This window comes from Mauremys mutica, chromosome 20 (genome assembly GCF_020497125.1).
Source record: "Mauremys mutica isolate MM-2020 ecotype Southern chromosome 20, ASM2049712v1, whole genome shotgun sequence".
Lineage (NCBI taxonomy): Eukaryota > Metazoa > Chordata > Testudines > Geoemydidae > Mauremys > Mauremys mutica.
In genome coordinates this window covers 1,073,367-1,087,289 of record NC_059091.1, presented here as the reverse complement: position 1 = coordinate 1,087,289, position 13,923 = coordinate 1,073,367, and the positions used below count along the sequence as shown (strand labels likewise).

General features: G+C 55.5%; 1 protein-coding gene across 1 annotated transcript; it reads right to left on the bottom strand.

The window, feature by feature from the left end:
* Positions 1 to 1,513: 1,513 nt before the first annotated feature.
* GPD1 (glycerol-3-phosphate dehydrogenase 1) lies at positions 1,514 to 12,350 on the bottom strand. Its single transcript, XM_044994813.1, has 8 exons — positions 12,216 to 12,350; positions 11,333 to 11,510; positions 9,664 to 9,804; positions 8,919 to 9,057; positions 5,634 to 5,746; positions 5,011 to 5,244; positions 4,453 to 4,559; positions 1,514 to 3,308 (listed from the first exon to the last, which is right to left on the bottom strand). Exons 1-8 carry the CDS (start codon positions 12,314 to 12,316, stop codon positions 3,212 to 3,214), a joined length of 1,110 nt encoding a protein of 369 aa, XP_044850748.1. The 5' UTR covers positions 12,317 to 12,350; the 3' UTR covers positions 1,514 to 3,211.
* Between the last annotated feature and the right edge of the window lie 1,573 nt (positions 12,351 to 13,923).

Genomic DNA, 13,923 nt, shown 5'->3' with positions numbered 1-13,923 from the left:
CTGCACTGACATCCAGAGTGCCCTTTGATGTGTGCTGTGTCTGCAGAACATAACTCCAAATGGCAAAGGGGAGACTTTTTATAGCCAGTGGCTGGGCAGGGTGGGGGAGCTTTTCCTCAAGAGCAGTGAGGCTCTCAGAGACAAGCTCTGCCCATCCTTGCCCCAGAGGATCTGGGCTCTGTCACACCTGCAGTGGAGTCTGATGGTAGGACCAAGCTAGCCACATCCCAGGTACTGGTAAAGCTGCTCAGTGCTTGCACATCAAGTTCAGCCCTCACTACTAAAAAGAAACCCTCCACCACTAGATGTGACAAGGTGACCTGGGGAACACAGGAAGCACCTACCTGTGAAAGATGCTGCTGCAGCCACATCCTTACACACACCCTGCCAGCCTGACATCAGGCACTGGAGTAGCTGAACCACTGGGATCTGGGGCATGCAAGGTCAGTGTGTAAGGAGAAGTCATCGTGCAGGGGAACTGGAGTGCAGCTTATGGGGTGGGGTGAGAAGCATTTCAGAGACCGCCCCCCCCCCTTGCAATGGGCCTACGCTGGAGTAATTCAGAGGTTGCTCTAGAGGAGAAGCTGGGACTCAGCTGTGGCTGGGTGGGAGAGGCCCCCTGCATTAATATTCTGCCTCTGACAGAAGCACTTCATGCAAAAAGATCTGGGCTTCTTGGATCTCTCAGATCTCCAAGGCAATAGGAGCAGACAGCCACCCCCAGCACCAGGACTGGTGTCAGAGTGTGGGAGTAAGGTTCTGTCTCTTCTCTGTAGCCCCAGCAGGATAGGGGAGGGGGCACATGAGGTGACTGAAGCTGGCAGCCTTCTATACAGTCAGTTCAATCTGAAGGTCAGAGGGTATCTGGAGAGACTAAGCATCTAATAAAAGCACAACAGTGACTAGTATTAGCAGATTAAGTTCCTCTGGCTGAAGCTTGGTGGGAGGGGGACTGGAACGGTCACTTAGGACAAGGTGTGTTTTACAGGGAGGCAACCCAGCTGGAGGTACTTGGACAAGTTTTGCTAAGAGGAACCAGTGGTCCTGGGGGAGAATGGCATGGAGAATAAAGCCACAAGGAACACGCCAGCAAGAGAGCATGTCAGGGCAGCCTGGGAGAACAGGCTCTGGGGTTACAGCTGCACACGCTTCTTACTGCAGGGTCCCAGCCCTAGTCTCCCTCCCCACCCATGGGTCCAACTTATGGAGAGAATCAGAAACAGGATCCTAGTACTCTGCCCAATCCCTTCCAGGCAGCAAGATCTCAATTGCCCCAGCTCCTTTGGGTCCATCCCATCCAGCGGCTGAAGTGGAATCACAGCAGTCAGCCAGGGCACCAGTTAGAAACCAGACCCCGCAGCCAGCCCTGCCTCCCCTATGAGCTCTATGCCGTCCCTCTGGGGTACAGCACAGAGCATTTAAGGCCAGACGGGACTGTGGGGGATGCACTAGTCTGGCCTCGCACCGGCCCTAGGTCTAGCCAGCACCAGCAAAAACAGAATGAAGCTGCAGAAACTGGGGGCTGAGGTTTTTTTCCCCCCCGTCCATATATTATTTTAATTAAACAATCACAATCAAAGTACTTTTATGTTCAGACACTCGGAGACACCAGGCAAGTCCAGCGCTTGGTTGGGTGGGGGGGGAGCATTTTGCCCACTCACATCCATGAGCCCAGCCTGGGGCATTGGGGGGGGCATTGGGAGGCCACAACCTTGTGAAGATGTAGCAAGGAATTATCCGGCTTTGTGACAGGGTTCAGACAGGCTTGTAACAGGTTTGCTACTGAGGGGCCGTTTTCAAAGGCACATAGGGCAGTCAGGTGCCTGATGCCCACTGAAAGTCAACAGGGACCCCAAGTCCCCTTTGTGCTGGTAAATGGCTCCCCTCCCCCTCCCAAATCCTCCAGGTCAGGGGTTACTGCAGGGAAATGCAGCTCAGTTGACACCTGATGGCCCCCATTATAGTGGCCAGTTTCAGCCTCCCCAGCTGGGCCTGCCAAGAGCCCACAGGCACGATTGCAAGGAACACCGGGAAGTGTGCACCCTCCAAGGCACACAAGTAAAAGCAGAGACAGGCCTGAGGCACAGAACCCAGCTGCTCTGGGGGCCAGGCAGCGGCCCAGGTCCAGCCCATTTCTTGATTAAAAGCAGCTGGGCCCAATTGCTCAGGAAGGTGCAATGCTAACAAGATTCACAGCCAGCAACCTGCCCAGGTAGGGGAGCCCGCTGCAGTTCTGACTCAAGGACATGAGTCCCTGGGTTGCACTAGCCAGACAGGAGCTACACAAAGCCCAGAAGGGAGGAAAAGCTACATGGGGCACAACAGGGAGTTGCGTGGCAGAGTGACCCAACAGTCACGGAACGGGAGGATTCAGGAATTTGTGTATCCAATGGGGTTTGCTTTGAGCTGCAGAATAAAAGGCCAAAGAACTTCCTTTAGTCTGCAGTGGACACAGCCCTGGGAAGCTTGTGGAGTTACCCTGGCACAAAAACAAGACGTTACTCTCACCAGTTTGATGGGGTCCTGGCACTGTGGCGGCCAAGTCTGGGCTGGAACCAAGGCACTGGAAGAGACTTTGCGGAGCAGGGTTTCATGTGCGGGTGCTCCCTACGCCCTGGGGCTGATTATAAAAAGGGGGATTGTTGACCCCTTTTAAAATCATGAAGAGTTTGGCTGTGGACAGATACAATCTGGCAGGTGTCCGCACATGTTCTCAGTCCCTCGCTGCGGGGAAGGTGAGCTAAACAAAAATAGTAACAAACTACCACTGCAGCAGACAACAAAGGACATTTGCCCTGCCAGGCAGTCCCCTGTCAGGGATGCAGCGCGCAAAAGTAGACTGTCCTCACAGCCAAAGCAACCTCCACATGCTTCATCTACAGACAACTCACAAAGGAAACCCACAAGAGCCACACATGAACAGGACCAGGTGCATCACTGATGCCATGTCCTCCCCAAGGAGGATATCCTGGGGACCAGCAAATTTTAGACGCCCCAGAAAAGGAGGGAGTTTAATTTGGTGCTTCCATATAGAATCAAGAAAGCATCGACAGGCAGAGGGCTAGCCAGCCCCAGGGCCATGGCAGAGGACCCCCCCGCCCCTTACTCATGGTCTGCCATGGCTCATGGAGGATCCAGTGTCTCTGTACTTGAAGGCTCATGCTGCACCCGTGGCTCTCCTTGTCTCAGCAGTTCAGTGGCTGGGGCCCAGTTACATGTGGGCAGGATGGTTCTGGAGGCACTTGATGAATTCAGCAACGGGTTTGTCCTCGTAGCAGATCTGATACACAGCAGTGAAGAGGGGGAACCTATGGGCAGATGGACAAAGTGACATGCTACGCAGCACTGATGATGGCAAATCCATCTCTATACATACAGAGTTTCAACCTCTGGAGCATTAGCTGCAGGACAAATAGGGATCCCTGCACCCGACATCTTTTGCTTAGCAGCACACAGCAGTTTGGGGCAGGAAATGAAGGCTGGTGTATCCAGCCGAGACTAGAGAGGGTACACACCTGCCATTGATAGAGCACAGCCCCCAGCCTGACATTAGTGCACTAACACTCAGTGACACAAGAGCTTAACAACCACAGACATTTGGTGCTTCACTCAACAGGTGACACCTCCTGCAGCACAGCACCCACCACCCCACTGCTAGGCATTGGGCTAAACACCAATCCAGGGGGGAAAATGTCTTCTACTGAATCAGAAATATAACACATTGGTTTTCCCACAGGTCTCCCCTCGAAGTTCTGAGCCAACATGGCCCTGCTTACAAAATCTGCACAGGTACATGCACTGGCTTTATACATGCAGGAGTCAGAATCTTAGCAAGTCACTGCTGCACCAAGATGGTCTCTTCTGGGTTTAGCAGTTCTACCTGGCTTGACATGTGAGAAAAGCAGCATCACCTGCTCTTATTAACCACCATGGCTGGGGTGGTTGGAGGAGACTGGCGCTCCTGTCCCCACATCAGACAAGGAGGTTGCAGTTTTGCAATCCAGCATGCAGAGCAGATGTGTAGCCCCAAGGCAGGCCTGTCCTCACATGCACCAGGCACCTACCCAGACAACTCATCAATGAGGAACCAAACTAGAAGGCAGGAGCTGGTGACAATGGCAGACACTGCCCATAGTGCCTGACAACAAGAGAGACACTGACGCAGGGACAAAGCTCCAGATCAGCTAACGAGGAATGAGTTGCTGTCACCATCCAGCTTCCCAACGAGTGGTTGGCTGGGATTTCACTGGAGTTAGCAGATTGACCCTCTGTCTCCACCAAGGACAGTGATCTCTGGGGCAGACGATCCAGGCTCTGGGGCAGGTCCACTTCTACTACACATGTGACTGCAGAGCTAAGGCTTGGGCTGTGTCAGAGAGCCCAACCCACCCGTAGGTGGGGGCTCCAAGGGAGACCATGGGCAAAGCCGAGGGGAGGGGCAACAGCACTCACTTCTCCACCAGGTTCTTCTGTTTGAGGATGTGGTTCAGCTCGGCAGCCGTCTGGGGACCCTGCAGCTTCTGTCCATTCAGCATCTCCTTCTCCAACTGCTCAATGGACTAAACAAGCCAAATACAACCCAACCGCAAGGTGAGCTGGGCCCATTCACCTTCAGCCCCTGACCCCCAGCCTGTCCTTTCTTCCCCAGGTCAGAAGGCTTTATTACGGGGGAGGACCAAATGGGCTGCAGAGAGCAGCAGCTGCCTGGATCTGACCTATGGGTTCACAGCTGTGCACCAGGACTGTGTCAGGGCAGAGCTCTGTCCAGTTATGGGTGTGGAGGGGTTGCACCTTCCTCTGCAGCATCCAGCACTGGCTGAGCCAATGCAGCAGGGATAGTGAGTGCTGATCTGATTCACTAAGGAAGTTAGGCCACCAGGTTCTGACCCACCAGGACAGGGCCCCTCTTGCTACAGCCCATTTACTGCCCAGCGCCATTCCTCCTCCCCCACGAAAAACCAGAAGGCTCAGGTCCATGATGCCACCAACATTCCCCACCCTGGCACGCACCTTCCCAGTCCTGGCAAAGGCCTCGGCCACCCTGCGGTTCCTGCCACCATAGCAGGTGGTGATAAGGTCGGCGATCCCACAGCTCTCCAGGAAGGTGGACGAGGTGACAGGGCCTTTGCAGAAGAGCTTGGCAAAGGTGATCATCTCCATCAGCCCGAGGCGAATCACAGCTGCCTTGGTGTTGTCCCCAAAGCTCAGGCCATCACAGAAACCAGCCCCTACAGCTACGACGTTCTGGGGGGACGACAGCCCACAGGGGCCTGTTACCAGCAGGGATCACTCTCTGTCAGTGTCTGCATGTTCCTGGAGCATCAAGGCACCTCCCTGAGGGCCCATACCTGCTCCTCCTGCTCAGAGCCTGTCAACTAAGCAGGGCTGGATCAGGCCAGCACCTGGATGGGAGACCTAGGTGGCATCCTTCCCACTGTGTCCACTTGCCTCAGCATGGGCAAGCTGCTGGAGTGGTGTAACACTGAGGCCTCCCCATTGCTCCCATGATGCTTTGTGTGAGTGGTGACCCAGCCAAAGTCCAACCTGGGCCTCTCCATTTAGCCTCCCTGAATGCCCTGCAGATATGGCAGGCCAGGCCCGTTGCTAACCCGATGCCCTGCCCTTTCGTGCACCTTGAGGGCCCCGCAGATCTCCACAGTGTCAGCCTCCGGTACCACGGTGATCCGGAAGTTGCGCGTCTGCATCAGCTCCTTCAGGATCTGCCCATGCTCCAGGTTCTTGCAGCCTAAAGGGTGTGTGTTGGGGGGGCAGCGTTACTGGCAGAGACCCTGGAGAAGGATTGTGCCCACCTCCAACCTGACCAATAGGGGAGATGAACTCATGCCTCCACATTCCTGGCAGTTCCGCCCTTCTTGCCAGGTGTTAGAGCTGGGGCCTTGCAGAGCAGTGGGGAGGGATCTGGTTTTATCGACACTAGGGTAGCAGAGATGGCACACGGACGGTCCAGCCCCTGTGCCTAGGCCCCACAAAAGGACTCCAGGGTCCTACTGGCAAAAGGAAGCAGAGGTGCCTTTTCCGGAGGAGGATTCTCTCCTCTGGGACACAGCATTAATACAGAAACACACCTCCAGCTGCTACACATGGCATCTCACCCTGATCAGCTAAATGCAGGGCCTAACAGCCAGGACTCCTGGTTTCCGTTCCCAGCAACCCAGTTTGACACATCATAGACACAGCCAGATGGTGCAGATGGGGAAACTGACACACAGTGGGAACAACAGTGACCTCTGTGGGGTGCAATGGGAGTGTGTGGGGGGCTTAATGCTTGTGAAGTGCTCTGAGACTCGCTGAGTGGATGGTGCAGAAGGACAGTGCCTGAGCCCTACCCTCCAAATATAAATGAAATCCAAGCTTTGCCAGGCCAACAGGCAGAGCGCGCCAACCCCAGTGAGGTCCCTCTGAATTTCATCCAGCGCCCCGGAACACACGCAGACAGGAAAGGCCTCAGCGTGTTGACCTAGGAAAGCATCATCAGGCAAGGAGCAATAAGCCTGCTGCAGCACTCCTGCACAGATGCTGGACAAACACAGACTGGATCAGTCGTTAGCCTTGGTACCCTTGGGATATCATGGGAGACAGATGGTCTATCAAGAGCTAACAGCAGCAAGAGGCGTGAAGCCTTCAGCTGTTGCAGTGATAAAGGGAACCACAACCTGGCTGTTTGACATTACAAAACCCTCAATGCTGCCCGCCCCACCCCAACCTATGCCCCTCTGCTCCAGGCTTCAACTCTTACCCTCATAGTGGCCTGACGAGTGTTACTGGAACATGAAGCAATTGCAGAGCCCTGCTGCTAATTCAACTGGAGGCAGAAGCACAATTTTGACTTAATAAGGCGCCTTTACCCAGAGCACGTCTGGCGTGACTTTAACACGATGAAACCTAATTAGGGACAATGCAGGCTTGGCTTTCCCTGCCTGCTGGTGAGTTGAATTAATGCCACCTTTATGTGTGAGTCACTCATCTCCTTGCGGGGGCAACAAACATGAACACACATGACAGACCCCCCCCAAGGGGCCAAGCACCTGCACTGGGTCGCTGCTTCTCCGCTCTAATCCCCCCACAGCTCCCCAGGAACGTCCAATGGAGGCTTTGATCTCTACAGCCATAACGGCAGTTGGCCCCAAGCTGCTCTTAATACGCTGTGACAGATGCTGCAGGAAACAATCGTGCCCTGACCGGACGCTTGGTATTTGTATGACCATAACCCCCACGCTGCCTCTCCGGCTCGGAGGGGGTCCCTGGTGCTGGGCAATAGACAAATGCAGGGCGAGCCACAGGGTGGGTAGAGGGAGCTGTTATAAACGAGGCTCACCAGCTCTGGGCTGTATGAGTGAGGCATATTTCTTACTAATTAAAACACCACATTCAGCAGGGGTGGAGACTCTGACCACAGCAAATAAGCCAGAGGGAAGAGCTGTTACTGTAAAACATAGCTAGTAGCAGGCAAAGATCCAGGACTGGAGGAGTGTCCCAGCGGGACAGTGCCCACTTTAATAATGGACCAGGAGAGGCTGTGATTTTCAGACATGGGGCCAGGCTCCTACATCAACATTTAGGCATGGGCAGGACCTGGGTCCATAGTCAGCAGCGCCGATTGCCTTCAACAGGGCTTGGCCCCCTGAAAGCCAGGCCAGTGCAGAGCTCAAAGACCCTGACTCCAAGCATCCAGGTTTGAAAATTTTGCCCTAAATTAATAAAAACCCATGAAGGTAACATGGTACAAGACCCATCCCAGCTCACCCTCTTGGTTTTCATGCTGCAACTGCTCCTCTGCTGCCTGCATTTTGCCTGAGTGGACAAGGACATGGCTGCTATGCATGGCTGGAAAGTGCCACGTTCAGGCTGTGCTGCTAGATTGATAAAGTAATAACCCCAAAATAGTTCCCAGGAGACCTGACCAATTCCAAGCCTCTCTGGTGTATCCATCAGGCTATAACTGACATGCACCCATGCCATGAAAAAGGCCCTCAGTCCTGCCAGCTCTTGGATTGATACCATCTGTGTGGTTGTGTAGCACCCAGTACAACGGGGCTTTGGCTGCTAGGCACCACCGTGATTAGGACTAAGAGCATGATGGGTTTACAACGTTCTAGCCCCCTCCTCCGCCCCCCCCCCACCCTTTGCAGTGTCTCGTCTGCTTTTAAAGCCAAAGCCACCTTTGAATCTCATGAACAGATGAGGTGCCTGAGCCAGCCAGCCATTCTGTTGATCTTGGCTGCTTTCTGTGTTTAACAAACAGGCCATACAGATGGCCTGTCATCAGCTGAGCTTTCCAGCTGCCCTACTGATAATATAAGACTGGGAGAGTGTCACCAAAAGGTCCCTTAACATGATGCCACAAGGCCTCTGCTCAGTTTTCCCTCTAGGGCTCCAGCCCCCTTGAAGTCGAGGCTTGTCCCCGTTGCCCATGGTGCAAAGTCAGAAAATCCAGAGAGCTGGAACCCAGCAGATGTCTGTCTCCAGCACCAGGAGTAAAGGGCCTGACACTGGACCTGCCATGAGGGTTCTGTCACCAATGCCCAGGGATGACATGACCCCCAGCCAGCTCCTCACACACCAGCGGAGCTGGGATCTGTGTAGCCAACAGGCCCACACATAGTCATGCTGGTGAAGCTGGCTGATGCTCAAAGACCCACCCCGACGGTGCAGGGATGGGTGTGGGAGGAAGCGTCATTTTTCTAACGCCACCCAACTAAGCATCTCACACCTGCTGAGGTGCCCTCTCTACCCCCACCCCAAGCCCTGTGCCTGGGGTAGGCAGCAGGCAGGACCCCTGCCCTGGGGAGGAAGACTGGCAGGGCCCTTGTGTAGGGTGGGGTATTTTAACCCCTTGTAACGGTGCCCCCTCCCCAGATCCAGGCTGATGGGGCAACGGGGTGTGTGTGGCTCATTACCAATGGTCGTTTCGCAGAACTTCTCCTCTGCCACTTCGTTGGCAATGTTGGCCCCCATCAGGACGCTCATCTCGATGCCCAGCCATTCACGGATAACGTGCGAGATCAGCTTCAGCCCCTCTGGGCCCTCATCCACCCCCTGCGATGCAACCGGAAGCAGTGGTTATTCCCCCAGGGGGTCGGATGCCCAGTAACTCCCAAGCTCCCTCAGTTGCATTGCACTCTGTGTCCCCTGTGCCCCATCTGCATTAAAGTCTGGCCCGTGGCCCACCATCATGCCTCGGTCACCCACCTGATGATCTCGATTAGTGCTCATAGTGCCCTAACCCCATGCCCCAGCTCTATTATCCCTCCACCATTCCCAAGGCCCGCCCCCATAGCCTCCCTTCATCCCACACGCCCTCCCCCAATGCCATAGCAGTATTCACACACAGACACCCTGTCAAGTACCCTGCTCCTATTCCTTCTGAGTTACTCTGCTTGCTGCTCTCCCCTCTGCGCCATGGCCTGAACATGCCCATTATACCCATGAAAACCAGTTTCCAGGTGAAAAATCCATTAGACTCTTCCCCCCCCCCACCAGCTCCTTGTCCACCTAGAGACTTGTTTAATTAACTAATTAATAATTAATTAATTGAGACCTGGCCCCCTCCTGCTACCACCCAGCTCATGCCCTGCCAGCCAGTGCGCAGAGCCCCCCAGTGAGCCAGGCTCAGCACCTAGATGCTGCTCCCCCCGCTCACACCTTGATGAGCGATACCCCGATGGTCTCCTTCTTCACATGGTCTTTGAGCTGCTCACAGAGTTTGCCGATGAACTGGTGGGGCACCACAAAGATGAGGATGTCTGCCCCAGCTGAGGCCTTCAGCAGGTCTGGCACCGCCACCTGCAGGGGAACAGGCTCATCACCAAGGAGCTGTGTCCATTGTCACCAAGCCGCTACCTAGTGCCAAGAGGGGCCTGTAAAACCCTGGACATTACTAGGTAATGTGATGGGAAATGGGGGCTGCCAGAGGCTCCCCGTGGAGGCATGTTCTGCAAGTACATGTCCCACCTGAAGTCAGGAACCACGTGAGTTTCTCCCCTCAACCCCGGAGTTCAAGCAGGGTCTTTGGGGCAGGGTCCAGTGAGGCAGCTGGCCCTTGAAGATGGCAGAGCACCGCCTGGAGGAAGGCTCAGCCCCATGTCCCGGACAGGAAGAGAGAGGCCACTCAAGAGGCCAGGGAGGTTGGGGTGGGGACAGGAGATGAGGCTGATGGATGGGGAGCTCACACACCTATCTGAGGGGTCTTAGTTGGGTTTAACCCCACTTCCCTGCTGGCACATGGTTCTGTAATGGAGGTCGCGGCCCCTAAAACACCACAGACCCTTGGAGAGAAGGGGGCTCTTTGCAGGCCTGACACCCTGAAGCACAACCAGACATGCAGCGCCATTCCCATCCAGTATGGTGTGAGGAGCGACTAGGGTGCCCTTTGCCTCAGTCAAGGCTGGGGTAGAGCAAGCACCGTGGGTGAGAAGCAGGGGGTCAGCCAAACAGCAGGGAGGGGAGGCTCCATGGGGTAAGAGCAGCCAGGGGCCATAGTGCAGGGCGCACAGGGCAAGCTCACTGCATGAATAACTGAGCACAGAAGCCATCCCCGCAGCGGCTGCACAAGCCATTCCCTCTGTGTCCTGGCCTCAGGGACCCAGATCAGTTAGCCGACTCTGGAGCAGATATTTATTACCTCCGTCACCAAGGAGACAAGCCTTTGCAAACAGGCCTTGCCCCCCTTGATCTTCGCTCTGCTGGGAGAGAAACAAGCCCGCTCCTCTATCCAGAGCTGCATTTCAGGGCTCTGCAGTGGCGTGGCGGGAGAGGGAAGCATTTGCCCCCAAGTTCTCCCCCCCCCCCCCGGAAAAAAAATCCTCTCAGCAGTTTCAATGCCTCTGCCTCTTCCTAGCCGGTGAGGTCATGTGACATTGCTAGGTGCTGGTGAAAAGCTGCTGGGTCCCACCCCAGCACTGACTGCATTTCAGTGGCCCATGAAGACGTTCCTGGGGTACAGGTTGGCATGTGCTTTGGGCAGTGGAACGGGATGGCTTAGCCGTCTAAGCATCAGACATGGAATCACTTCATTCCAACAGGATTAGCTTGTGCTTCCCAGGGAGCTGAGTGGCAGATCCAGGCAGCTTTGGAACCTGAGACTAGCTGCTCATCAGGACTTTGCTCAAATGCAGTGTTGTGCAATGCTCAGTTGCTGCCCTCCAGGCCAGGGGTGGCTGCAACACCACTGCCTCCATGTGCTTTGGAGCAAAAGGTGCTAGTGAAACACCAGGAACCTTCTGTGCATCTCCCCAGCCTATCCCTGATGTGCCCACTGGTGAAATAGCTTCTGCTCAACCTCGCCCCAACCTCTCAAAAATATTGGACTCACCACATTGGGTGGCAGCTTGTGCCCTGGCAGGTATTTGACGTTCTCATGTTGCATGTTGATGATTTCCGTGAGCTTCTTCCCACCCACCTCCTCCTCAAATACCCACATGTTCACTGTGGTCTCAAACTGCTCCAGCTGGGCCGCATTGCTGCCCACGATCTTGGCGATGGCTGAGCCCCTGCAGAGAGCAGAGGAGGCAGATGCATGGGGGCTGGGGGGGTCACAGAGGGGGAGCCCAATCAGACACTGGACGGGGCAATGGGTCCTAAGCAGCAGAATCTCCCACATGGCCCCCGCAGAGCAAGGCCCCTGATTTGGCCGTGGTCACAGAAAGGGGACTGGATGCCAGTCACTGCCCTGAGTCTTCTCCATGCCTGGAAGGAAACCTGGTAGAGGGGAGGGCTGGCAGTCCCACTGGGCCCTGGTCCCAGAGCCCCCAGCGTGGTCACAGGGCACCCACAGATCAACTGCGAGAGGGGGGGGTGTCAAAGGAGGCGGCCAAAGGAGCCGGGGTTACCAGGGCTAAGGACCCTTGGGGGGCACGGCCTGGGGCGGGGCCGCGGGCTGTGTGCGGGATAACCCCGAGCCCAGGGGCAGCAGGGCAGGGACACGCAGCAGACGGAGCTGCGCCGGGCTGAGCAGAGCGGGCAGGCAGGCTCCGGCGGGGCAGAGCTCGGGCTCCGAGGCAGCTGCAGCGGGGCGCAAAGCCCCCGACCCCGGCCAGGGGGCGGCACCGGGACCCCCCGCCCCGCACGGGAATCTCCGCTTCGCCCACGGCCGCACCAAGCCAGGCTCCGGGACTTGGCTCCATGGGCGGCAGGAGCCGGGGCGCTGCCCCGGGGCAGGCGGGCTGCAGGGGACGCGGCCCCCGGGGGACGCTCACCAGTTCCCGGAGCCCACGACACAGACTTTCCGGCCGCCCATGGTCGGCGACTGCGCCGCGCCCCCAGGGCGGGGGGCATATAACGCGCCCCCCCGCCCCATGCAGGGTGGGCCCCGCCCCTAGCCCGGGAACCACGCCCACCGAGGCCGCAAGTCACGCCTCCCGCCTGGCCAGCTTCTTTGGGGCAGGGGGCGAGGAGGGGGCAGAGGAGGAGGGTCATTCCCTTCCCCCCAACACACCTCTCTCGTCCCCAGCTCTGCCCATGTCTCACCTCTGCAAAGCGCTTGTAGGGCGATAGGAGAGGAGCAGGGGGGATCATTACTGAGGGGGGCCCCGGGGGAGCACAAGCCCGTCACGGCAAAGGCTGGCTCGAGCTCTGCTGCTGATGAATCACTTTAGTGGCACAAATCATCAGCGCCTCAGAGCCAAAGCCACGACCCTGTCAGAGAGCAGCACAGCATTTACACCGAAGGGACAAACTGGAGAGGCAGCAGGGTTTTGCCATTCAGAGCACAAGGCTGATCCTGGAGCCAGCAAATGCGCTGGGGATGCAGAGAGATAACAAAGGCCGTTGTGCTTAGAACATTTCATTTTAAAGCCCAGAGCCTGACCGTTACCCCAAGGCAAGCTAATAAATAAGGCTGAAAAGCAGTGCAAGGTTACGGGTGAGCTATTTGAGGCAGAGGCCTGGGAGGGTTAGTTAGAAGCACATGGGCTTTGATAGCTGAGGCAGCCTGCAGCACTCAGTGTCAACATGCCCAAGGAGGCATGTGAGAACGAAGCTGCTAGGGCTCAGAGACAGGAATACTGTTACCTTTCCCCCCTTTTTAAAACAAAATAATAAAACCAGTTGTTTCTCTCAAGCCTGAGGATCATTCTTCTTTTATCAAAGTGAAGTAACTTGCACCCAAGGTCCCAGGTGGCAGAACCAGGAAGAGGACCTCGCAGTCTTGACTTCCTCGCTCTGACCAATAAACCACATGCCCATTTACATTTTCTTCAGCAAACATTTATACTTTGCTGGAAGGGATCAACATACTGACTCTGAGAACTGGGCTGAGGACAGGACTTGGACACAAGAACTTTACACTAAGCCCAGTGCTGCCATTCGTAAATATTTGAGTTATAGAAAGGTTCATAGAATCATAGAATCTCAGGGTTGGAAGGGACCTCAGGAGGTCATCTAGTCCAACCCCCTGCTCAAAGCAGGACCAAACCCAACTAAATCATCCCAGCCAGGGCTTTGTCAAACCTGACCTTAAAAACCTCTAAGGAAGGAGATTCCACTACCTCCCTAGGTAACCCATTCCAGTTCTTCACCACCCTACTAGTGAAAAAGTTTTTCCTAATATCCAACCTAAACCTCCCCCTCTGCAACTTGAGACCATTACTCCTTGTTCTGTCTTTGGGCAAGGCAGTTTCCCTAACCTGTAGCCAGGGAGGCTCTCCCCCTTACAGGAATGATGTGGGGATTCTCTCTAAAGCCCTATATAACCTGTAATACAAATGTGTACTGCTCAGACAATTTTAGTTAATTGCAGCTTCCTAGCAGCAGTGAGAGCGATCATTTTCATGTGTCATGCCAAATCCACATATGCAGTGTTAGTCCCGGCTATTAGCAAGACAAGGAGGGTGAAAATATCTTTTACTGGACCATCTTCTGTTGGTGAGAGAGAGAAGTTTCGAGCTTACACAAAGCTCTTCTTCA

Excerpts from the sequence above, each read along its gene's own strand:
- GPD1 (XM_044994813.1), bottom strand. The coding sequence starts at position 12,316 with ATGGGGCGGGGGGGCGCGTTATATGCCCCCCGCCCTGGGGGCGCGGCG. Across the intron at positions 11,511-12,215 it reads GTCGTGGGCTCCGGGAACTG|GGGCTCAGCCATCGCCAAGA; the intron begins GTGAGCGTCCCC and ends TGCTCTCTGCAG. Across the intron at positions 4,560-5,010 it reads CCTTTGCCAGGACTGGGAAG|TCCATTGAGCAGTTGGAGAA; the intron begins GTGCGTGCCAGG and ends TGGCTTGTTTAG.